This window comes from Vulpes vulpes, chromosome 12, assembly GCF_048418805.1.
Source record: "Vulpes vulpes isolate BD-2025 chromosome 12, VulVul3, whole genome shotgun sequence".
NCBI lineage: Eukaryota > Metazoa > Chordata > Mammalia > Carnivora > Canidae > Vulpes > Vulpes vulpes.
The window spans coordinates 147495792-147521782 of NC_132791.1; the positions used below are offsets into that span (position 1 = coordinate 147495792).

General features: G+C 40.6%; 1 protein-coding gene across 1 annotated transcript in view; it reads right to left on the bottom strand.

The window, feature by feature from the left end:
* ROR1 (receptor tyrosine kinase like orphan receptor 1) overlaps window positions 1-25991 on the bottom strand; it is a 400859-nt gene that overhangs the window by 129314 nt on the left and 245554 nt on the right. Inside the window, exons 3-4 of the mRNA XM_072730721.1 lie at window positions 6921-7208; window positions 6229-6259 (exon numbers count right to left, since the gene is read on the bottom strand). Of these exons, the coding sequence (XP_072586822.1) occupies window positions 6229-6259; window positions 6921-7208 (319 nt within the window). The remainder of the gene's footprint in view (window positions 1-6228; window positions 6260-6920; window positions 7209-25991) is intronic.

Sequence of the window (25991 nt, forward strand, 5' to 3'; positions counted from 1 at the left end):
AAGAAAGAAGAAAAGAAAGAAAGAAAGAAAGAAAGAAAGAAAGAAAGAAAGAAAAGAAGTTGAAGAAAAAAGAAGAAAGTCTTGAATATTGAAATCTATAAAACATCATTGAAAGAAATTTAATAAATGGAAAGACAACCTGAATTCATGGATTGGAAGATTTAATGTTAAGATGGCAATATCCCCCAAATTAATCTACAGATTCATTGCAATCCTTATCAAAGCCCTAGCTGGCTTTTAGGCAGAAATTAACAAACTGACCCTAAAGTTCATATGAAAATGCAATGGGCCCCAGAACAGCAACCCCTCACCCCTCACCCCCTGCATCGTGAAAAAGAAGGTCAAGGATAACGTCACAGAATGTGATGATCACTGATGCCTGGGTGGCTCAGCAGTTGAGTGTCTGCCTTTGGCTCAGGGCATGATCCTGGAGTTCCAGGATGGAGTCCCACATCAGGCCCCTGGTAGGGAACCTGCTTTTCCCTCTGCCTGTGTCTCTGCCTCTCTCTCTTTCTCTGTGTGTGTCTCTCATGAATAAATAAATAAAATCTTAAAAAAAAAAGAATGTGATGGTCAGTTTATGTCTTCACTTGGCATAAAAAAGGATGAAGTGTTGATACATGCTGTAAGATGAATAAATCCCAAAACCATAATGCTAAGTGAGAGAGGCCAGACACAAAAGGACAAATAGTATATGACTCTATTTATATGAAATATCTAGAATAGGCAAATTCATAGACATAAAATAGATTAAAGGTTATCAGGGGATGAGAGGAGTTTCTTTATGAGATGGTGAGAATGTTCTAAAATAAGATAGCAGTTAGGGTTATACAACTCTGTGAATATACTAAAAACACTAGGTTTTATACCTTAAAATGGTCAATTTTATGGTATGTGAACTATATACCAGTAAAACAGTTATTTAAAAAAAAAAAAAAGAAGGGCCCCTGCGCTGGACCTACTTACAAAAAATACACCAAAAATCAGTTTCATATACCCATGGAGTCCTTTGCCTCTTGAGACTGGCACTTGGTACTGGCATAGTGTAACCAAAACTTTGAACACCCACTCTTGTGACAAACACTAATCTGGCCCCAGGGATCACTTCCCTACATCTCTTGCCCTATGTTCTTAGAATAGAAGGCAAGTGTGATTCTATACTATGAAGATCTGCGTGTTATATAACTGCCAGTGGAGGAGATGGACACTGCTTAGAACCCAGGAAAGACTGCAGCAGCAAAGGCACTTCAGTAAAAGAAAAGATAATCAACTTGTCAAATTCTTCCTCAGTGTATTCTTGCACAACAAAGTAACATTCCCAATATTGCCAAGCATCCATTTTCTTGTTTCTTTGCATTTCTCTATATTCTGAAAGTTCTTACAAATTAAAATAATGTTTGCAAGATTGGGGTGCCTGGGTGGCTCAGCTGGTTAAGCATCCATCCAACTCTTGGTTTCAGCTCAGGTCATGATCTCATAGATCACGGGATCAAGCCCTGTGTCAGGCTTTGCACTCAGAGGGAAGTCTGCTTTGGATTCTCTCTCTCCCTTTCCCTCTACCCCTCCTCCATTCTCCCTCTCTCTAATAAATAAATAAATCTTTAAAAAAATAATAATATTTGTAAGATTATATTCTTATGGCTGAGATACTCTGCAATACTCAGTGTTATGAGTTGAACTGTGTTCCCTCAAAATTCGTATGTTGAAGTCCTAATCCCCAGGACCTCAAAATGTGACCTTATTTGGAAATAGGGCCTTTACAGAGGTAATTAAATTAAAATGAGGTCATTGGGATGGGTCCTAATAAAATATGACTGATGTCATTAGAAAAAGGGGAAATTTGGATATGTGCACAATGGAGGGAGAATGCCATGTAACTAACATGGCAGAAATCAAGATGATGTATCAACAAGCCAAAGAATTATGGCAAGTCACCAGAAGAAGAAAGTAACCCTCCTCACAGCTTTCAGAAAGAACCAACCCTGCCAACATCTTGATCTAGGACTTCTAGCTTCTAGAACTGTGAGATAATAACTTTCTGTTGGTTAAATCAATTCAATATTCTTTGTTATAGCAGCTGTAGAAAACTAATATATTAAGCAATTCATATTGTTCTTAAATTTGTGCATGTATAGGATAATGTGAAGCAGGATGCTGATTTATACAAAATCATATTATACATTTTATAACAATATACATAATACTATAATATTTTGTAATGTATTGTATAATACTATGTGATTATGACCCCATATATAATATGTTGTATAATAACATATAATAACATATATAATATATACTAATGCAGGTTAATTATTATATTATTATATTTCATAATATGTGCAATATTATGTGATTATTTATCACATGACCTCATTATTATGTTTGAATATGAAAAATAAAGTTCTTAGTTTATCTGCTATAATTGTTAGCAAATCAAACTATTGCTTTAGGAATTTCATTGATCATTATAGCTGTTACTGGCTCAAGGTAGTACAGTTTCTTCAAATTAAAATTAGTTTTAAAAAGTAAAAATTATAATAACTCAAGAAAGTTTGTCTAATTTGGCACTGTTGTCAAAAGAATACATGCTAAAAATCTTGTGTAAAAAATCTGTGTAAAACAACAGAGGTAGTCATTTTGCTGAACTGAAGGCAATAAAAAAAATTTATTTTATTTTATTTTATTGGCAATAAAAATTTTAATGGAACTAATATATAGCAATCTATGAATCATATATACATATGTATATGTATGTATACATACATAAATATGTATACAGTATCTCTGGCCATGAACAGAACACCCAGACAAGCATAATAATGATTAAAGTAGTCATTTTTGATAATTCTTGGCTTTTAGTCACATACAAACCATAACTTTTTTTTTTCTTTTTTTTTTTTCAAACCATAACTTTATAAGTATTTTTTGATTTTGTCATTATGAAGGTTTACTTGTCAATGTGGAGGACAGATCCTATTTCATTTAACAGTTTGCTAGCTTGATTTATAACTTCTAAATATTTAGACGCTCGGTATGTGGGTCTCCACTTGTACTCATGCCCCAGGCCCTATAATTGTTAGGGGTGGGCCAGGACCCTGCAATGATAGAAGCAATAAAGCCTGAAGCTATGAACAGAAGCCAAACTAACATCTCAGACTTGCTCCTACTACATCCTAAAATGCCATTCTGTGAGCTTCATGTGGAAACCTGATATAGTCCCTAGAGGCAGTGACAAGTGTCTCATCACCTTTGCCTTCCTGGGTCATTGTCTCAAGGACCCTTACAAGTCCTTCTCAATCAGGGATTATGTAGCTCTGTGGTCTTAAATGGCACTTGTCTCTCACCAGGTTTCCTAAATTTAATACATTTCACTGTTTTAGACGTTAGGGCTGTGCCGTGGACTTGCACTGTATTCTTTTTCTTTTGCATTAATTCTGCTCTGCCACCCTCAAGTAAGCAGAGGAATGTTACACTCTGACCTTGGAAAAAATAATGCGCAACCTGAGAAAATGCTTGCAGAGCAATCCTCAAAGCTGTGGAATTCACAGTGGCTATCATTTTGCTAGATTCCACTGGTTCTCTCTCTCTCTCTCTTTTTTAAGATTTTATTTATTTATTTGAGTGAGAGAGAGAGCAGGAGCCAGGGGGCAGAAGGAGAGGTAGAAGCAGACTTGCTGCTGAGCAGGAAGCCTGACACTGGGCTCGATTCCAGAACCCCGGATCTTGACCTGAGTCGAAGGCAGACAACTGAGCCACCCTGGTGGCTTAAACCAACTGAGCCACCCCGGTGCCCCTCTAAGTCTCCTCTTGTGGCAGGTTTGCCTGCTTGTTGGGGGCTATGAGGATAGGGAAAGGAGATTAGCATTCTATCTGGGAATTAGTCTTGGTTAGAGAACTCTTAGGAACAGGCTTAAGTGGTAGCAGTAAAGAAAAGGGAAAAAGTAGGACAGGTCACCAGTTTCTAAGGGAAAGAGAAAAAAGTGCATCAAAACACCAACTGGTGGGGCGCCTGGGTGGCTCAGTTGTTTAAACTGCCAACTCTTGATTTCAGTTCAGGTCATGATTGCAGGTTCCTGAAATTGAGCTCTGCCTGGGGTTCTGTGCTCAGCAGGGAGTCTCCTTGAGATTCTCTCCCTCCCTCTCCCTCTGCCCCCCACCCCATACTGCACATGTGTGTGTGTGCGTGCTCTCTCTCTAAAGTAAATAAATAAATCTTTAAAAAAAGAAAAGGAAAGCACCACCATCAATGCCTAAACAAGGAGGGTGAAGACTGAGCTGCAAAAAGCCCCACTGGATTTCCAACTTCTTTTTTTTTTTTTTAAGATTGTATTTATTTATTCATAAAAGACTCAGAAAGAGAGGCAGAGACATAGGCAAAAGGAGAAGGAGAAGCAGGTTCCCTATGGGGAGCCTGATGCGGGACTCAATCCCAGGACCCTGGAATCACGCTCTGAGCCAAAGGCAGATGCTCAACCACTGGGCCACCCAGGTGCCCCTCTAACTTAAATTGTATCTTACTGTAGCTCTCTCCAAGCAAACCTGGCAACTCTCTGTACATTTTGTGCTCTTGCTGACTAATCTGATGGATAATCAGAGAGCTAACATGAAACAGAGGAGTCTGACATCAAAGGATACTTTTAGCTGTGACTGAGCATCTTTAAGGATATCCACATCCTCTCTGTAGACTTCAATTCACAAAAGCCATATAGTATCTTTGTATAAAATTACAAACCATGAGAGACTCAGAGTGGGCTCAGCAGAGAGATGGTAGCTAAGGAAGAATGAAAATTTCAAGCAGGAAGGACATAGAAGTATTTAAAAATGATTTTGATAATAAAAAAGTAATTCTCTGATGCAAATACAACAGTCAAACTTCAACAGCCCAGTGCTTCATAGTCAAGGCAGATTAGCAAACTGCATTCATCCAACTTGGCTGCAGATTATCTACCACATTTGAAACACAGATTAACAAGAACAAATAAGGCACCAGGGTGGGAAGCAGTTTTATAGCAAGTAACGAAAGTTTTCATTTTCATCTTTGTTTAAAGACTTCAAAAGGATTCCACATATCGACCAATAGTGAGATCATTAAAAAAAAGAAAGAAAAATTAACTTCAAGAATGCAAAGCGGAATGACCAAATTTCTGACCTGTTTTAAGATCAATCAACATTTTCTACCTAGATAAGTAGAACACAATTAGCACTTGGGTGATTTTAAAGGCTCTTTTATAGTTGCCTTTAATCAGCTGACAAAATAGCAGAACAGGGTGGCTGAAGGCCAATGTTTATTTTTACCCATTACCTGTTTTATTAATGGGACTGTGGGCCACTGGGCCCTCCAGGCACACACAAATATATTACAATATCCCACACTGTAATTAAGTGGCACAGAGGGGATTAGAGCAAATTCAGTGGCTGTTATATTTGCCATGGGTATAGTCTAGGTCAGACATTCTGATGCTCTCGTGGTCGAGCCCAGTGAATTCTACTTCAGAAGTCTACAAAATATGGAATATATTTTATTGCAGAGCAAGGGTTTTAATAAATGGCTCTTATCCCCCAAATAAAAACATATATTAAAAAAATGCCCCAAGTGGATGCTCCTACAGTGAAGGAAGAGAACTCCTTAGCCAGAGTAAAAGACAAATGCATCACAAAGAGCATTAGTTTAAGAAATGAGATCTTTAGACTCCAATAACAAAGGACCCAAAATGAATCAAAGCCATGTAACTCTCAGTTCTGGCACAGGACTTTCTTCCCTGCCCTATGTGAGTCGGAACTTCTATCTCTGAGTTTTTTAAAGGGAATAAAAATAAAGTGATTGCCTAGCTGTTGGCCTATTCAATAACTAGAGCATCAGGAATGCAATGCTTGCAGAAACACAAAAGAGATCCTTTTAGGCTACAGGCCTAACCTAGCACTTTTTTGTTTGATTTGACCAAATCCATTGTTGTAAATGTTAGATTGATTTTAAAATAGAAAACGTAAGTAGACTTTTGCTTTCAACGTGTTCAGAGTCAACAAGACCACACTTGAGATTACTGTCAGTGCTGGTCTCTTGTGAATCTTCATATCAGAGAAAAGGCCAAATGGAATGAAGGTAGGGTAAAATGGACTGAAATCTGTTAATAGTCTTTGGCCCACGCAGAGGACACCATTGCCTTTGCCCTAAAAACCTCTGGAGAAACACTTAGAAGTGACAAGTAGGGAGATAAAAATACTTACGAGGATCCTGGACTTGCGGTGGGAGGCGGGCCTGGAGAAGTGAAAGGAAAAGCAACAGTCAGGTTGGGTTATTGGAGGGTGAGCGTGGGTACAAACCATTACAGATGGAAGTTCTCAACCACTTCAGGTGATATTTATTTTTCTGAGATTTATTATTTTGTTTCAGTTCCCCAAAAACACCTCTACAAGAAAACATACCAGCGAGAACCTGCCTATACCACCCCATAGCTCAGGGCCTGGGAAATGCTAGGACAAGTGCTGACAAATGAGTCACTAGAGTAGGGATCCTCCTGCTGTGCGGAGTTTGCAGCAGGAGGCTGAGTGGTTACAGAAGCACACTGGTTGAAAAGCAGGGGTCTTGGTTGGCAGCTGGATGGAAAAGAGGCATACATGCTGGAGACCTCATCTTCTCTCTCCCTTGCATGGTGGTTTTGGTTTAGAGTAGGGCTGTGGAGTCTGACAAATCTGGACCCCACTTCTGCTCTGCTATTTACTAGCTGGGCAATCCTGCACATGATATTAACTACTGGCTTTGGTTTCTTTACTTGTAAAATGGATGCAAGTGTACCAGCTTTGGAAACTGTACCAGTTTCTGGGCACATAGTACATTCTCAGTATGTGCCCATTCCCTCCCTCCTCACCCCCCAGGGATGCTGGGGGCCAAAGGCCATCCCCCACAGAGGGTGGCTTACCAAACTTGACGAACAAGACCCCAGTGGTGGAAACCACCTTCTTGCCATTTGTTGCCACACACTGGAAGTAGCCTGTGTCTGTGGTGTCCAGGTTTCTGATCCGTAGCCTAGAGCCATAGTTGGTTGCCCGAAAGGAGATCCTCCGGGGCTCCTGGACCACAGGTGCATCATTTTTGAACCAGCGGATGGTGGGAGGTGGGTTCCCAGAGACTTTGCAGTGCAGTTCAGCTGTCTGCCCCAGGGATGTGGTGATGTTATTCATCGGTTCATCGAGGGTCAGGTAAGAATCTGTGAGCACAGGGTGAAGGAGGCATGTGAGAGGGGCAGACTGCTAGTGAGTACCTCCAAGCAACCCAAATCCACTCCAATGTGCCCCAGGACCACAGAGTGACTGTATGGGAGAGACATAGTGGAGACAGACAAGGTATGAAATTATACATTTACTGAGAACCCATGACTACTGAGCAATCACCCACAGATCCTGCTACTTATGAGGATACTTGTTACTAGCTATCGTTTAAAACTTTATTTATTTATTCATGAGACACACAGAGAGAGGCAGAGACACAGGCAGAAGGAGAAGCAGGCGTCCTGCAGAAGGCCCAATGTGGCGCTTGATCCCAAGACCCCGCCCGGGGATCACAACCTGAGCCAAAGGCAGACACTCAACTGCTGAGCTGCCCCAACTCAAAGTTTTCAAGTGACTATATGGCAACCTATAGATGAGTAAATGTACCCTATATGGCAAGACAGAATGAGATTTTGTGTTTCAAAGCATAAGAAAGACACACAGTCCTTGTTACAGACTCAAACGATACTGTGAAGAAAAAGCAGCAAAATTCACCTCAAATCTTTTCACCCCAAAATGACACATCCTTAACGTTCTGGCAAAGATCCTTCCAGTTTGTCCACTTTTGATACGAAAGAAAGCATGAAAGACTGGAAAAGTAGGAGCAACATATTTATATCCACATGGCACAAGATCAGGAAGGATGCTGAAAATTTTCCCACCAGTGATGATATAAAGGATATGGATGGAGGTCTCTGGCAGACAAAGTAATGAGGCAATGAATATATTTATAATGTTACTCACATCAATCATTAATATGTTACAATATATAATTCTACTTTTAATTGAGATATAATTCATATTTTAGGAAATGTACCAATCTTAAGTTATATAGTTCTCTAAGTACCAACAAATGCATATATCTATACAACCAATGCCCTTATTAGATAGAGAACATCCTGAACATCCTAGAAAGTACCCCTAAGATCCTCTGTAGTCGAACATTGCTTCCACCTCCACCCCCATCTCCATTCTAGGCAACTGCAGTTCTGATTTCTATCATCATAGACTAATTTTGTCTGTTCTAGAATTGCATATAAATGTAATCATACTGTATGTACATTTTGCTTTTTTAGAAATTTCTTAAACATTTTAATAATGAAATACATTTTATTTAAGCTTATTCTTCAATAATATGTATTAAACCTCATATTAATATTAGTTGCAGAATCCAGTTACAGAGAAAATAATTTCCTATTTAAAAAATTAGGTTCACCATTTTTTTTTAAATCGGTCTTTTGTTTACAGATAAGGAGGTTTCTTTGACTTCATTTTCCTTGACCACCCTTTCATCTCCCCTGCCATACCCTCCCAGTGCCTTCCGTCCTTCCCTCCATCTGGGATGGCTTGTTAAGCTGCTGTCCTCTCTGCAGGACTATTAGCCCATAAGTGCAGGCATCTGGAATGTTTTGGTCATCACTATATCTTTAGTGTATCCTACTGTCTAGCAGCGTTGTGCAACAGAAATTTCTGTAACGATGGAAATGTTCTATAATCTGCATTGTCTAAATGGTAGCCACTAGAAACAGGTGAGCTTCCGAGCACATGATATGTAACTAGAGCAACTGAAGAACTGAATTTTTAGATTTTTTAAAAAAAGATTGTATTTATTTATTCATGAGAGCCACAGAGAGAGAGGCAGAGACACAGGCAGAGAGAGAAGCAGGCTCCCCGTGAGGAGCCCCATGTAGGACTCGATCCTGGGACTCTGGGATCACACCCTGGGCTGAATGCAGATGTTCAACCACTGAGCCACCCAGGCGTCCCTGAATTTTTATTTTTATTTTATTTTATTATTTTTTTTTTGAATTTTTAAATTCAAATTTAAACAGCCATATGTAGCTAGTAGATACTATATTGTACAACACCGGCGGACACAGTAAATTTGTTGACTTCAATGGAAATTTAAAATTTAAAAAGAAATGAACTTTTTTTGAAGAGACCTGCATGCCTAATTTAAGCACTCAAATTCCTATACAATGCTCTCATAAATGCCAAAAATAAATGTTTCACTATTTACCTTAAGTTTCCACAAAATGATTAGGGAGAGATGTGAAAGTCTAGGCAGCCCCACAGGAGTATGTCACACATGTGAATGACATTCATCTTATGTGAGTGTTAGAAAACAGATTAAGTATTACTATCACTCACTGTGCTATTATAATGACACTTTTCATCCCACTTAAACCAATGAATAATTATCCTTCACAACACAATCATGAGCCCATAAATTATTTTGCTAAAGTCTTGCTTCTTTCCATTGATATTCTGATCTTTATCTCTGAACTTGTTTCTGTAAGCTCTATCCATATATACTCTATCTGTGAATGTTTTTTGTTCATAGATACAAGCACATGTGTTCCTAAGACGTTTGAGGTATGCCCACAGAGTAGAGAGACCAATTAGCAGGTGGCTTTATGGAGCTGTCACCATGGCTTCCCAGCTCCATCTCCTACCCAGAGAATGGCTAACTATATACCCTCTCTGTAGGAAAGAAACACAGAAATAGCAATGCCAACATAAGCATAGTGATTAATATTCTATGAGGCAGGTTCTGGAACTTGACTGACTGGGTTTGAATCCTGGGTCTGCCCCCAATCATCTGAGAGAACTTAGGCAAGTTACTCAACTTCTGGGTACCTCAGTTTAACTGAGATATAGGAATAATAAGTAGGACTCTAACAGGCAAAACTGTTAGAGGATTAAAATTAAATCGGGTGACGCATGGGAAGCACTTAAGCTAGTGCTGGGCAAAAAGGGAAGCACTAAAAATGTTCATCAATGTTATTACAATTCTTTTTATAATAGTAACAATTTTTGTATAATGCTTTTCAGGTCACTCAGTCACGCATTCTCTAACAATGTGGCAAGTAGGAAAGAAGCATTAATTACCACAATGAGGAAATTACAACTGAGAGAGGCACCGACTGGCCCCATGATCTCTCAGTGAGCTGGCTGTACATTGTGCCCAAAGCCTCTGGCACTAGCAGCCAATTCTCAGGCTCAGCTGAGCACAAAGTCCAAGTGAGCCAATAGGCCAATACAGTAGTGAGCACAGATAGACTATTTAGAATCCTACAATACACCGGAGGCTTCAGTACCCACCGGCTCAGTAACCCCACAAAGCAAGAATCATTATCATTGCTTTATAATGAGGAGATGTAGGATCAGAGAGGTTAAGTGACTTGCCCAAGGTAGCATGGGTGATCTGAAGGTCTAATCTAGACCTGACTCCAAAACCTAGCTCTTTCCATCCCATCAGACTGCTTGGGCAACTCAAGCCCCACTAGGGGTGGAGACAGAATTTGAGTTTCTTCCCTAAAAAAGAGCAAGCTGGGGACACACACACATACCCACAGGGCTGAGATCTGCCCCTAACTCCAGTCAGGATTGTCTAGCTCATGGGTCTAAGCTTTTGCTGATGTTCTTGTTTCCCTCCAGAAGCCAGGTAACTCACCTGACCTGATATATGAGGATCCCAGTCCCCCTGCCCATCTTCTGGCACATCTTTTTGTTTCTTGACCTTCCAATAGAGTGAGTCGAGCCTTGAGTTGGAGGAGTCTCCATAGTGATAAGAGGTGTCATCACCTGGGTACTCCCACAACCTGGCTTTCCCCTCTGAGATTCCTTCCTTCCTTCCTTCCTTCCTTCCTTCCTTCCTTCCTTCCTTCCTTCCTTCCCTTTCTCTCTCTCTTTCTTTCTCTCTTTCTTTCTTTCTTTCTTTCTTTCTTTCTTTCTTTCTTTCTTCTTTCTTTCTTTCTTTCTTTCTTTCTTTCTTTCTCTTTCTTTCTTTCTTTCTTTCTTATAGCTTTATTTATTTAACTTATTTATTCTCACCTCCCTGATTTCTATCTTCTCTTCCCCCCCCCATAGCTTGCTTTATTTATTTATTTATTTATTTATTTATTTATTTACTTACTTTAAAAAGAGAGAGTGGAGAGAGGGACAGAGGTAGAGGGAGAGAATCTCAAGCAGACTCCACACTGAGCGCAGAGCGCAAAATGGGGCTTGATTCCATGGCCCTGAGATCATGATCTGAGTTGAAAACAAGAGTTAGACGCTCAACCCACTGACCTACCTGGGAGCCCCCTACCTTCTTTCAATATGGAAGCAAACCAACCCAAGCCACACTCCCAGAGGCCAGGATAACAGTTACTGGGGTGCATATCTCAGGGGTTAACATTACCTGCTGAGTTTTAGTCAAAAACGAAAGGCAGTTCTACTTCTCTTGGGTTTTTTCTGACAGGCAACAGGTGGTGGCAGCCAAAGCCGAGCAAGCTTTGTGGCCAAGCCCACATAACATATCACATAAAAGGGTGAGCTGGCTCTTTAAACTATTTCTTTGACTCCAAACTCTAGTTATTTTGCATATCATAATCACAGAGATACAGAGCTTCAAGTTTTTTTCTTCTAGGAACATAAATTTGCCAAGAACCAGAGAGTTCTATAACAGGAGGTAGTTTTTCCATTACCCTCTGGAAGTGTATTCAAATTTATTGCAAACAAATTAATAAGGGCTGATCTAATGTACAAGAATCAACCCTCACAGACTCTGGTGCCAGAATGCCTGAATTCATGTCTTGGTTCTGCTCTATATCAGCTGTGTTACCTTGGGCAAGTTATTTAACTTCTCTGTGCCTCAGTTTTGTTATCTGTGACATTAGTATACTAGTATCTTCCTTGCAGGGCTATTTCAAGGATTATATGAACTAATACTTGCCAAATGTTTTTAATAGGCTCTGGCACAGAGCAAGTAGCATTATGAGTTCCTGTTATTTTATTAGCTATATTTTTCTTTTCTTTTTCTTACAAATATCTTATTCCTAAAAGTAGGGAAATGATTATTCATTCAACTGATTTGTTTCCTGACCAAGTCTAGTCCTGATTTTTTAGAAAAGTACACCTGAGGGGTGAAGTCACCTGTCTGAGATCACATAACTAACACACTGCAGGGAAGAGTGGTTAATTTGTCCATGAATACCCACCTAAAAACAAAAATGAAGATTACAGGGTACTTTGAAATCAGTGTAGTAGCTGGCCCACACAGTATATGTCCAGAGATCAAAAAGGAACTGTAAATAAATCTTTGTATTTACTGAACAAAAGAGCCCTGCCATAAATACAGGGAATTTGGTTTTAGCTTTTTTACTGATAAAGAATAATGTTCAAATTTGTTTGCCATCTGTAGCTGCTCACTTAGAACACACAAATGGTCTGGTCCTCAGTTTGGCAAAGACTAGAAGCATCAGAACAACATTTGGCCTAAACAACATGAAAGCATTTTGTGATGGAATAAAATAAAATAAAAACGCATGTCTGTATCATTACTATCAGTCTTGTTGTTAACAAGCCCCTGGCTACAATCCATTCTCTTCCCAGAACCAGCTGGATCCTTCTGCAGCAGCCTCATGGGTCGCATTGGGGGATCCATTCCCTTCTCTACACCTAAAGCTTGGTGTGGCCACTGCAGGTTCTGACCCAAACACCTGGGTGTCTCTGTGAAGAAGCCCAGGGCAGAGGAAACCTGCAAAGTGAACCTGATACCAGTTGTGCCACAAGCTAGCTGCCTATGTCAGACAGTCATTTCACTTCCCTAGACTCTGGCTTCATGATCTATTATATGGGCCTGTGCAGGCTGCTCCTCCTGAGTAGTTTACTTTTCCATAAGGAGTAGACACAGAAGCACTGGATGGCAGACAGCAGGTACCAACTGGGCCTGATGCCAGACAAAGCAATGGGGCGTCAACATTTATACCTGGCTATCCATATTTTCTTTCAGTGACTTGATTCAGTATATCTGACACTGGTGTGCTTGAGCTGTGGAAGCTTTCTCATCCTTCTTTCCCTTCTTAGGCCACAAATGCTGGCAGACTGGCCAGTAGCAGTAGCAGGTGGGATTTAATCTGGCTTCAGAGAGAAAAATTTTCCAATTCTGCTGACTCCACCCTCTAGCTCTGTGTTGCTGTGTCTCCCAGTGGTGGTACTGGTAATAATGACAATAATGATAAAAACATCAATGATGATAATACAATGATAGTGATAACAGTTAACACCTAAAGGGTACTTACTATTATGGTAGATGTTGTTACAAACTATTATTATCCTCATCTTACACATCAGATACCTAATGCATAGAGAAGGTAAGGAAGCTGTCTGAGATCCCACACACAATGAGTGGAAGTGAATCAAATTATTGATTCAATGTAATTACAATCAAAATCCCAGAAAGTTATTTTGTGGATATCAACAAGCTCATTCTAAAGTTTAAATGGAAAGGCAAAAGATCCAGAATGGCCATAATAATATTGAAGGAGATCAAAGTTGGATGATTGATGTTACCCAATTCTTGATACAAAGCTAACATAATCAAAACAGTGTGGTATTGGTGAAAGAATGGACAAACGGAGCAGTGAAACAGAACTGAGAGCCCAGAAATAGACCCACATAAATATAGTCAACTGATCTTTGACAAAAAAGCAAAGGCAATACAAAGGAAGAAAGAGTATCTTTTCAACATATAGAACTAGAACAACTGTATATCCACATGCAAAAAAAAAAAAATGAATCTAGACACAGATCTTATACCTTTCACAAAAATTAACTCAAAATGGATCACAGACCTAAATGTAAAATGCAAAATTATAAAACTCCTGGAAGAAAACTTAGGAGAAAATCTAGATGATCTTGAATATGATAATGATTTTTAAATTTATTTTTTTAATATTTCATTTATTCATTAATTTGAGAGAGAGAGTGCATGCATGTATGAGTGGGAGGAGGGGCAGAGAGACAAGCCGACTCCCCACTGAACGGGGATCCCAGCGCAAGGTTCCAGGACCCCTATAATCATGACCTGAGCCAAAGTCAGATGCTTAACCAACTGAGCCACCCAGGTACCCCACAGTAATGACTTTTTAGATACTACCTAGGAGATATTATCCATGAAAGAAGTAACTGATATGCTGGACTTCAATGAAGTTAAAAAAAAAAGTATGCTCTACAGAAGACAACATCAAGAAAATGAGAAGACAAGCCACAAAGTAGGAGAAAATATTCACAAAAGAAGCATCTGATAAAGGAATGCTGTCCAAAATATATAAAGAACTCTTAAAACTCAATGAGAAAACAAAAACTGATTAAAAAACAGTCTAAGACCTTAACAGATAACTCATCAAAGATACAAAAATGGCAATAAGCATATGAAAAAAATACTCCACATCAGATGTCATCAGATAAATACAAATTAAAACAAGATAATACTATATCCTTATGAGAATGACCAAAATCCAGAACACTGACAACACCAAATGCTGGCGATGCTATGGAACAACCGGAAATTTCATCCATTGCTGGTGGGAATGCAAAATGGTACAGCCACTTTGGAAGACAGTTTGGCAGCTTCTTACAAAACTAAACATATTTTTACCATATGATCCAATAATCTCTGATGTTCACACAAAACTCTGCATACAGATGTTTGTAGATTTATTCATAACTGACAAAACCTTGAAGAAACCAAGATGTTCTTCAGTAGGTGAATGGATAAACTGTAGTGCATCTAGACAAGGGAATATTATTCAGCACTAAAAGAAGATGAGGTTATCAAGCCATGAAAAGACATGAAGGAAACTTAAATTCATATTAAGTGAAAAAAGCCAATCTGAAAAAGCTACATACTGTAGAATTTCAACTGCATGACACTCTGGAAAAGGTAAAACTATGGAGACAGTAAAAAGATCAGTGGCTACCACAGGTTGGAGAGACAGGAAGGGGATGAGTGAATAGGTGAAACATAGAAGATTGGCAGGGAATTCTATAATGGTGGATATATGTCATTACACAGTTGTCTAAACCAATAGAATGCACAACAGCAAGAGTGGTCTAAAATATAAGCTATGGGCTTTGGGTGATTATGATGTGTTCATCAATTGTAAGATGTACCACTCTCATGTGTGATGTTGATCATGGGGGAGGCTGTGCATGTGTGCCAGCAGAGAGTATACAGAAAAATCTCTGTATCTTAATTTTGCTGTGAACCAAAACTTGCTCTAAAAAAAAGTCTTTAAAATAATTAAATGTTCTCAGTTTTTATTCTGTTACAGAAGTTCTCAAACGTTCTGGTTTTAAGACCCCTAAAGACTCTACAACATATGAAAACATTCAAAAAAAATTTTGGGGCACCTTGGTGGCATAGTTGGTTAAGCATCTGGCTCTTGGTTTTGGCTCAGGTCGTGATCTCAGGGTTGTGGGATTGAGCCCCAGGTCAGGCTCCATGCTAAGCACAGAGTCTGGAGTTTGCTTGAGATTCTCTGTCCTTTCTCCCTCTTCCCCTCCCTCTTGTGCTCTCTCTCTAAAAATAAATAAATAATAAAACCCCCATTTGTTTACTAATTTATTAAAAAATAAAAAAGTAATCTCATTACCTGCTAATATATTTTACAAAAAATAATTATCTTTTATCTACACGCATAAATAGTAAGAAGGGTGGCACTGTTTTATATTGTCAGCTTATTTGGCTTAAGAACAGACAGCTGTTTTCTCCTCTTTCTATATTCAGTCTGTTGAGATATGTTGTTTTGGTTAAAGCATATGAAGAAAATGTAGCTTTACACAGCTGTAAAAGGGAAGGATATTTTAATAGCCTTTTCAGATAATTTAGAATATCCTGCTGTGATACTACACTAAAATTTGATAAGTCTTAGTTTCTTAGAGGTTAGTTGTGATGTGAGTCTGAAGCCTTATCAGTGAACTTGTCATAATCTGTTACATTATAATGGGTTGTTTCATCTTGGACTTTAAAGATTTTTTACCCACATACGATTTTGCAACATTACGCATTGTCCATTTAGAAAACATTATTCCAATGATTTATGTAGATCTTCCAAATGTGAACACATTTAATTATATAAGAGAAAAAAATCATTTTTGATTTTTGATTTTGAGAAAAAAATCATTTTGTTAATATCACCACCAGATATTAATATCATCATCAGTAAAGACCAGAAAGCTGTTGGGGCACCTAGGTAGCTCAGTCAGTTAAGCGTCTGCCTTCAGCTGAGGTCATGATCTCAGGGTCCTGGGATGGAGCCCCTTGTGGGCCCCAGCTCAGTGGGGGAGTCTGGCTTTTCCCCTCCCTCTGGCCCTCTCCCCACCCCTGCTCTTGTTCTCTCTCTCTCTCTCTCTCCTCTCAAATAAATAAATAAAATATTTTTTAAAAAAGGACTGGAAATCTGTCAAGCTCATGGTAGTGGCTAAAAGTTTCCTGAAATTTTAATTTTTTGCTTAGAAGCTCAAATTTTATTATTGGCTAATACAATCTCCCATTTATTTGAAGTGCAGACTTATTTTGTTCATTCAAAAATAACTAACATTGTTTGACTTTTTTTTTTAGTATAGTTGACACACAATATTATATTAGTTTCAGGTGTACAACATTGCAGTTCGACTTCTCTATATGTTATGCTATTTTCACAAGTACAGCTACCGTCTGTCACCGTATGACAATATTATAACACAACTGACTATATTCCCTATATTGCGCCTTTTATTCCTGTGACTTACTCATTCCAGAACTGGAAGCCTGTATCTATCTCCCTCTCCCCTTCACCCATGTGCATCCCACCCCCTGGCAACCATCAGTTTGTTCTCTGTATTCATAGGTCTGATTCTGCTTTTTCTTTCTTTGTTTATTCATTTGTTTTATGAGATTCCACCTATGAGTGAAATCACATGGCATTTGTCTTTCTCAGTCTGTCATTTTGTTAAGTAAAAAAGTGGCTAGTTCAGTTCATATGCTTTTGTGACAGCTATAGTACTTCAGCCAGCAGTCAGCACTCCTGTGTATTTCCCATTTTGCCATATGGAATATTAAAGACATGTACTCATGGGTCAAGATTTAAGTTAATAAATAATAATTAAGTTAATAATTTTTACTGCTTCATCAAAGACATTCTTAAGTACAGTTGTCTTAAAAAAACAAATAAACCTACAAGTGCATGCTGGTGAAGATTACAAGGACTTCTAGCACAGTTTGGTATAGTTTGCTACCACTGTCTTGATTAGGCTAGGGTCCCAGCAGTGTTACCTAACCACTGCTTTTGGATCATCAGGAGGGGTAAACTGCAGTTTAGAGGAATTAAAGACTATCCCAGCCAACCAAAGCAAAGCCAGGATTTGGATTTCATGCCCTGTGCTCTTCCTGTCACACCCCACAGCGGCCCTTTACCACCTCCCTGGGCCCTGGACTGGTGTAAAGCTCTCAGAACAAAATAGTTTAGCTTGGGCCCTGTGTACCATATGCCAGAGAAAGAAAGGCCTGTATGGCCCGTTTCCCATTTCTGAAGAAGCAGTCTGGAATTTGGGGGCAACTCTAAGTGACTGTGGCAGATCTGGGCAAATTTGGGGACTCTGAATAAAAAAGGATTTGATATTTTTTATAATATAGGGAAATTAAATACTAGTATTCTTTTAGTGCTAGCATTTCCTCCATTACCCATAGAAATGGCGCTGAGAGCTAACACTTTTTTGAGCATTTATAAGGTGCCAGACACCACTCTCAGTACCTTGTACACTTTAACTTATTAATCTTGAAAACAATCCCATGGGTTAGACCTTTTATTACCCTTGTTTTAGAGATAAGGAAACAAGACACAGAGAGGTTAAGCATTTGCCCAAAGTTACACAGCTAGAAAGTGGAAGAGCCAGGACCCAGATGCAGACCTTTTGGACCAGGAGACCATATATTAGCCAATACACACTATTCCCAATAAATCCAGACGGTGGTCCTTCATTGTCCCCCAGTCTCCCTAACCAGTACTACAGAATATTCTTGCTCTTTTTATGAGTCTATCCAGCACGTGACAATGCCCTGGGTACTGAGAACAACTAAATCACTACTAGTTACATATGACGTAACTGGAAGTCACCATTGAGAATGAGCTTTTCAAATCCAGTACAGGCATCGTTCATACTGACGCTTAATCAACCTAAAAAGTGAACTGTGAGAAAAAAGAAGTTAGTTTATGAGCTTTCTGGGAATTGAGACCCTATTTCCTCCTTTTTTTTCCTTTTTGTATTCCCCTTAGCACTCCAGGTGTTATTGTGAACTTCGTAGGCATTTAATAAAGGCTAGTTGATTAAGTAAATGGAAGGCTCAAGTGTATTTTGGGCAAATGAGCTTTGGAGACACCCCATTTATTACTTACCCATTTGACAAGACGTCACATCCACAAATCCTTCCCAACATTTATTGCTTAATTTTCAAAGTGCCCTCTCACTCTCCTCAGGGAGGGAGGTGGGGCCAAGAGTTATATTCTCATTTTGACAGGTGAGGGAAACTGAGATATAAAGAGTTTAATAGTCCTTTGCCATGGCAACCCAGCCAGTCAGCCGGGGAGCCAGTCACAATTAGGCCCAGGGCCTGGGTCCTGGTATCAAAGAGGCATACGCCAAAATCCTGGTCCCTACGGGACCGATCCTTCTCAGAAGAGGGAGGAGGCTCCCGACATGAAATAAAATGCTTAGCTAAACATAAAGGAAGGCTGCCAAACACAGTTAGGTCATCGCATTTGACTTTGAGAGAACATTCTGTTCACGCTATCAACCTGCATTCACTTTCAGCACACTTCACCATAAATATTTCTGACTCACTATCTCGGGAAATATTTTTTATCTTAATAAACTCAATGCAAAACATAATCTACATCGGCTTGCACATTCTTGAGTCGGAGCCACAAGCTGCATTTAATAAAAATCAGTGGAAATAGCAGGGGACTTCTGAATAACCACAGTTCGTTATCTGACATGGGGCTGCTGGGAAGTCTCGAACACACGGGGAGCAGGAGGTCGGTAAGTTGAAGGTAGGGAGAGGGCTCAAGACCACTGGATGACCCCACTTGCTGGAACTCAGTTCCCACTAGAAGCACTATTTATAATCATGGGCTGCAGCGTGGTAATTAAGAACGCGGCTCTGGATGCTTGGCTAAATATCCGAGTTCCACCTCTCACCTGCTGGTATTTAGCATCTCCAAGCCTCAGCTTCATCAACTGTAAAGTGGGACCAAAAATTGTACTTAGCCACTAATGTTGGGAGGGTGTCGCATGAGATAATCAATTTCATAAAATCAAAAGTGCTCACTACAGGGAAGATGTATACTTACCTACCTCCAGAGATTCTCAACCCTCATGAACATCACTCACTTGCGGAATAACAAACAAACTGATACCTAGCTCTCACCCCTAGAGATTCGAATATAACTGATCCTGGGTGGAGGCTGAGTATAAGGATTTTTTTAGGTGCTCCTTTAAAGATTCTCCAGAGCAGTCAACAGGAAAACACATGGCTACATAATTATAACCCCCACTTTCTGGCCGCTAAGTTTTGCCTGGCTTCCTGCTAAGCCCACTTTTCACTGCTCAAAAATCCCCAGGATTGGGACACCTGGGTGGCTCAGTGGTTGAGCATCTGCCTTCAGCCCAGGGTATGATCCTGGAGTCTCGGGATCGAGTCCCACATCGGGCTCCCTGCATGCAGCCTGCTTGTCCCTCTGCTTGTGTCTCTGCCTCTCTCTCTCTCTCTGTCTCTCATAAATAAATAAAATCTTAAAATAAAAAAAAAGAAATGGTTCTGCAAATGTGCACTTAGAGTGAAAACTCTTGTAAATCTGGACTAATGGGGAAAAGCAGCTGCCTTTATAGGTCTTTCTTTAGGAAGCACAATAAATAAATACACAGCAACTCAAAGGAGTTCAAGAAAACTTTGCTACCTAGAGGCTTGATTTAATGAGTAGGTCATTTTTTACATGTAGGCCAATTGTATGTAAATGATCTCTTAAAAGCTCAGGAAAACTGCTTTTTCCTCTTAAGTAGCTAAGATCTACACAGAATGAGAATGGCTGGCCTCCAGGATTTAGATCACTTTCTGTCCAGCTATAATTAATAAAGGTGGAAGGAGAAAGGAACACTGATTCTATCAGGCACTTTACATATATTACTGCATTTCATCCTTTCCAGGACCCCATGATATACATAGGTTTTTGTTACTCAATTTTAAGGAAGATACCAATAGAGGTTTCAGTGTAGCTAGGCCCAGCAAGGCCAGGACTGGAATCCAATTCTAGCTGACACCTTCCCTGTCCCCACTCTTAACTTGTTCCTTCTCAACCTGCTCTTTTCTGCCCCACTGTCATTAAGAACCTCTTCCACTATGGGTGTCTGGGTGCCTCAGTCAGTAAAGCATCTGCCTTTGGCTCAGGTGGTCATCCTGGTGTCCTGGTATGGAGCCCCAAGTAGGTCTCTCTCCTCAGCAGGGAGCCTGCTTCTCCCTCTGCCCCTCCCCCTTTTTGTACTCTCTCTCTCTCTTTCTCTCTCTGCCAAATAAATAAATAAAATCTTAAAAAAACAGACTATTAGCTCACCTGAATGCATCCGTATGAGACCTCCTTTTCATGCCAAAGATGCCATGATCTCTATGTACCCTTATTTTTTATCCAGGAGCAGACTATCTAATGGGATCACTGGCAACTGCCAACAAGGTTACTCTAGTGACTTTTCTTCTAGTTTTAAACTTTTTTGGACTTCTGTGACTTATTAAGTATACAATTTATTCTACTACAATTTGCAACCATTTTTATTATGTAGGGGGTTATGATTATTATTGTTTATATTTGATTATCTATGGGGGTTATCATTTTATTCATATTTGTCATGTGTATGTTTCATTTAAGTTTAGAAATAACAAAAATACTTTAAAATGTTGAGCAGAAGCACACTTAACCATCAGAACAATAACTTGATTTGGATCAGCTTGGATCAACCCCATCCAGCTGACATTCACAAGGATACAGGTATCTGGTTTGAGAACTGGCCCCTGCCTCTTAGAGAAATATTCCCAATCTTGTTTCTGACTCTCCTGGTCTTCATCGACCCTAACTATATACTACTATATAAAGTAGTAATTATTTTAACTCAATTCCCACCTTCAGCTGAATGCTAGGATGATAAGTAAATTCACAGGCCTAAGAATTCTTCAGATATAAGGTGCATCTACATTGCTATCCATCCCTAGCAGCTTTTCCTGACCCCGCAAAAACAAACTAAGTAATACCAGCAAAACCATCAGCTATTACCTTGCTTCTCTAGAACGTAGAGAAGTTCTAACTTGAACCTAACAAAAGACGTAAAGCTTTCGACTCTCAAGGTTAGGCCCTGCATGCCATACTGCAACCCGAAAACTGCATTCTTGCCCCTTTATGGGTGGGTTATAAGCCTTTGTAAAAATGCTGACAGACCTTAACTGTAGCAGGACAGGATGAGTGGGCTTGCATAATGAACTTTTAAATTACCAGAGATAGTATCTAGAAGGCCAAGCCTGAGATAAGTCTCCGGTTTGGGCTTTGGGCCAACACAAACAGAGCACATTATAAGTCATCTCTACAATTTCAATACCGTGAATAGGAGAGATGCCTCAGCATCAGGACGATGTGTGATCCTCGCTACGGAAGTCTAGAGAGTCTAGAGATGCTTCTGCGTCATGCAAAGGTCACAGTTTGCTTTCAGCCCTTTAGGGAGCTCTTTCTGAGGAAGAACCAAGCCACATTTAGGGCCTTCAAAGACGAAGTCATTGTGTATTTTTACTGCTATGGCCTGACTCTGCGAGGCAGCAGCTTGTCCAGTCATAATAAATTCTTAAGCATTTGATGGCTCTAAGGGATGCCCAGGTGGCTTTCAAAATAAAAGTTTGCCATTCTAGCCAAGGAGTTTCTATTCCTATAGGGACCACACAGCTATCCCAGCTCATTTTTCTAATCACATCTTGATTGAACAGATCCCGAATCCCTTTGAGTGCCAATCAGCATTCCAACGTGATTCCACTGAGGCCCACATTCCAGTTTCAGGTTTTCCAGAATATAAACATCAGGGGACACGAAAGGGCACAAAAACCATTCTTTCCCCTCTTCTCCATCCATTGTGCAAGGTTTGTATTTCAAATTTTGAAAGAATCTGCTGACTTGGCCACATCTCAGATCTGCTGCTAGGAGGGCAGTGCACTGGAGAGGACCCTGTCACCTGAATGTTCTGTTATAAATGGAGTGATTTTGCTTTCCAATTTTGAACCAAATTCCTCAAAAACTAGACAATCTCTGCTCTACTGCCTTTTCAACAAAACAGAGAAGTACTAAGCAATATGGAGGTGAGAACTGAAGTGGGTGCTATTTTCTCAATAGCAAGAGGCAAGAGTCAGTGAAGCAGACAAGTCAGCGAACACTGGGGCTCTGTGCATGCCCTTTCCACGGGTATGGCACCTTACACTCTGTGTGGGTTTGCTATGAATAGATGTGGAAAACGTTTGATGAAGAAATGAACAAGTGGATGGACGTGCTCAAAGATCTCTCATCCTGGCTGCAGAATCAGACAAGTAAAGGGACAGTCATACTACAGTGTGATCTGAATGTGTTCGGGGTGATCGAAGACCCTAGAAAAGGGGAGCTTAATCTGCTTTCTGGGCCAGAGGTGTCACGTAGCAATCAGTAAGATGTTTAAAGAGGAGGAGATATCAGGGGATCCCTGGGTGGCTCAGTGGTTTGGCGCCTGCCTTCGGCTTGGGGCGTGATCCTGGAGTCCCGGGATCGAGTCCCGTGTCGGGCTCCTTGCATGGAGCCTGCTTCTCCCCCTGCCTGTCTCTCTCTCTTTCTCTCTCTCTCTCTCTCTCTCTCTGTCTCTCATGAATAAATGAGTAAAATCTTTTTTAAAAAAAGAGGAGGCGATATGACCACTGTCTATCAGTAGCTGCTTAAGATCTTGAAGGGAGGAAGAGGAGTTATCTCAGGGTCTAATTTGAAAGTATAAGTCAGAGTGAGAGTAAAGCTAAGTGTGTGGTCATGACATTGAGGGTTGAAGGAGAGGGAGGGGGAAGGTAGTGAGGCCAAGGTGGCCATGCCACAGTGGCAGAGGAGCCAGACTGTCCCCTGTCCTTTTATCAGGCCTAGTGGCCAAGACCCAGAGCAGAGTCAAGGGGCAGAGAAACTGCAGACTTCATGTCCTCTGGCTGGAATCCACAAGCATTTGGAGAAGAGGAAGAAATAAGGGGGAGACAGACAGAAAATAAGCAAATACTCATTAAATACCTGTATACCTGTGTAGGTGCTGAGGACATACCTGTCCCATCTCTCCTCATGAAATATTGATGGAAAATAAACCAATAAAATAAACCAATCAGAAAAAGGGAAGATGCGAGGAGGGGAATGCTATTTTCTACTTAGGAAGGGGTAAGCATGTCCAACTGTAGAAATCAGGGAAGGCTTGACTGAAATCAAGGCCAGTCTTGAGCTGGGCCTTGCTGGAGAGCAGAGGTTGACAACTGGGTTCTCAGATCAGAGAGAGTGAGGCTGGGAGAGCAGAGGGAATGAGGGCAGAGAGCAGGAGCCAGGAAGTTGTTGTGGAGAGTGGGGACATGCAAGGTGCCATCCTTGAGGACCGTCCCAATGTGACCCATGTACCTCTGCTGACACAGGGTGGCCTCCACAGCTTCCTCACTTCACTGTGCTCTGCAGTGAGGCATGGCTGATGGGAGGCAGGAGGGTTCTTTATCCTGCCCGACTGCCCTGCACATGGCAAGGCATTTAACATCCCAGGTCTCTAGCAAATAAATGTCCATGGCATCCCCCTAATCATTGTGATAATGAAAAACAGCAGCACACATATTCAGCCACCTTAAGGAGACCTGAAGCATCTTCTCTCTATTTTTTTTTCCTCTCTCTCTCTTTTTTAAAGACTTTATTTATTATTTGAAAGAGAGAGAGAGAACACAAGTAGGGAGGGGCAGAGGGAAAGGGAGAAAGAGACCTCTTCCCCACCCCACTAAGCGAGGAGCAACATGGGGCTCAATCCTGGGACTCCAGGATCCTGACCGGAGCCAAAGGCAGACGCCCAACTGACTGAGCCACCCAGGTGCCCCACCCAAAGCATCTTTCATCACGGTCTTAATAACCATCATATAACATAATACCATTAACATTTGTTTAAAAGACATCACTTCAGGAGAATGTGCTCTTGGGAAGCTCCCAGCCCCTCCCCTTGTACCTCCCCAGCTTGGCTTATGGTGGCAGGAGTCAGGGAAGGTCTGCTTTTGGGAAGTGGATGTGGAGGAAATGGCATTCTGTGGGTAAAGGAATGGCTTGAGGAAAAGTTCAAAGGCACAGGTGTCTAAAGTGGGTGGGAGCAACAGAGAATAAATCATCCTTATTTGCTTTCTGAGAAGCTTATGGATAAATGGTAGGCAAGGAGGCCAGAAAGAAAGGCTGGGCCAAGAATGAGGAAAGACCTCAAATAGTAATGAAGGATTTTGTACCTCATCTGCCTCATCTGGCCAACAATGGGCAGTTTTTACACAATACTAAGCCAGGAAACATGTGGCTGGACCTGAGCTTCAGGAAGTGTGAGCTGACCCAGTAGGGCAAGGAGGATAGAGCTGATGAAGAGTGTGACAGAGAGGAGGGGCCAGAAGGTTCTAATTTTGTACTCCTATTTCCTACTCCCCAAGAAGTATGATCTCAGGAATCCAAGGAAAAGCAGTCACAGATCTCTGATCATGGATTTCCATCAGAGATCACAATGAAAGGATATCCCTAATTGGGGAAAATTTAGCTCCCCAAAGAGTATTTCTTTACTCTTAAAAAAAAATGCTTCAGTGCATATCTTTATGCTTTAATATTTTTTTCCTTTTTGTATTATTTCTTTAAGTTACACTTTTAGAAATGTCTCTCACTCTTTCTTGGCAGGGCCCAAATGTGAATCTTCTGTTAATTCCTCTAGAGGGTCTACCACAAAACCCAGCACACAAGAATTTTATGATAAAATGAGAGACCCTGATGCTACCTCCCTGCCCATACTAACTCCTAGGCCACAAGTACTTGGTTATCAAACACTGTGATTAATTGTGGTTAGGAGTGGCAAAGTAGTTGGAAAAGATCTAGCTATCACGGGGCCAGAAAACAGCAGTTGCCTGAGAACCATGACTCCCAACTTAAACGTAAGGTCCATGGGGCCAGAGATTAAGAATTCATTTCCTTTCATATCCCCTTCATGTGCAGAAGAAGCATAAAGCAGAGATGCAGAAACATGTCTGTAAATTCTTGAACACTCCTCTTATCAAAAGATGAAGTCTGTGCCCCCTCTCCTTATACCTGGCAGGGCCTCTGTGAATCTTTTGAGGAACAGAATGTTACAGAAGTAACATATGTGAGGTGAGTTCTGAGGCAGGTTATGCAAGTCTTTGTAGCTTCTGGTAGTTTCTCTTGGGACAGTCTCTCTGGGGTCCTCTAGCCACCATGAAATGAGTCCAATTATACGGAGGTCACCATGTGGAGAGAGAGAGAGATTCCCATAGAGCTCCAGCTGTTCCAGCCCTGTTTTTGTACTCTCATCCCAGATGTCTAACAGACATGTGAATGAGAAAGCCTTCAAGATAACCTCAGCCATAGCCACCATCTGACTGCAACCATATGATATACCCTGAACAAGAAACATCTGGCTGAGCCCAGTCAATTCCCAGAACCATGAGCAGTAATAATAAATGATTGTTGCTTGAAGCCATTAAGTATGGAGTGGTTTGTTATCTAGCAATAGATAATTGATACACAGTCCGCATCTGAGACTCTAAGGAATGAAATAAGTTCTCCAGAATAGCAGACATTTATTGAAGATGTACTTTGTGACAGGTTCTG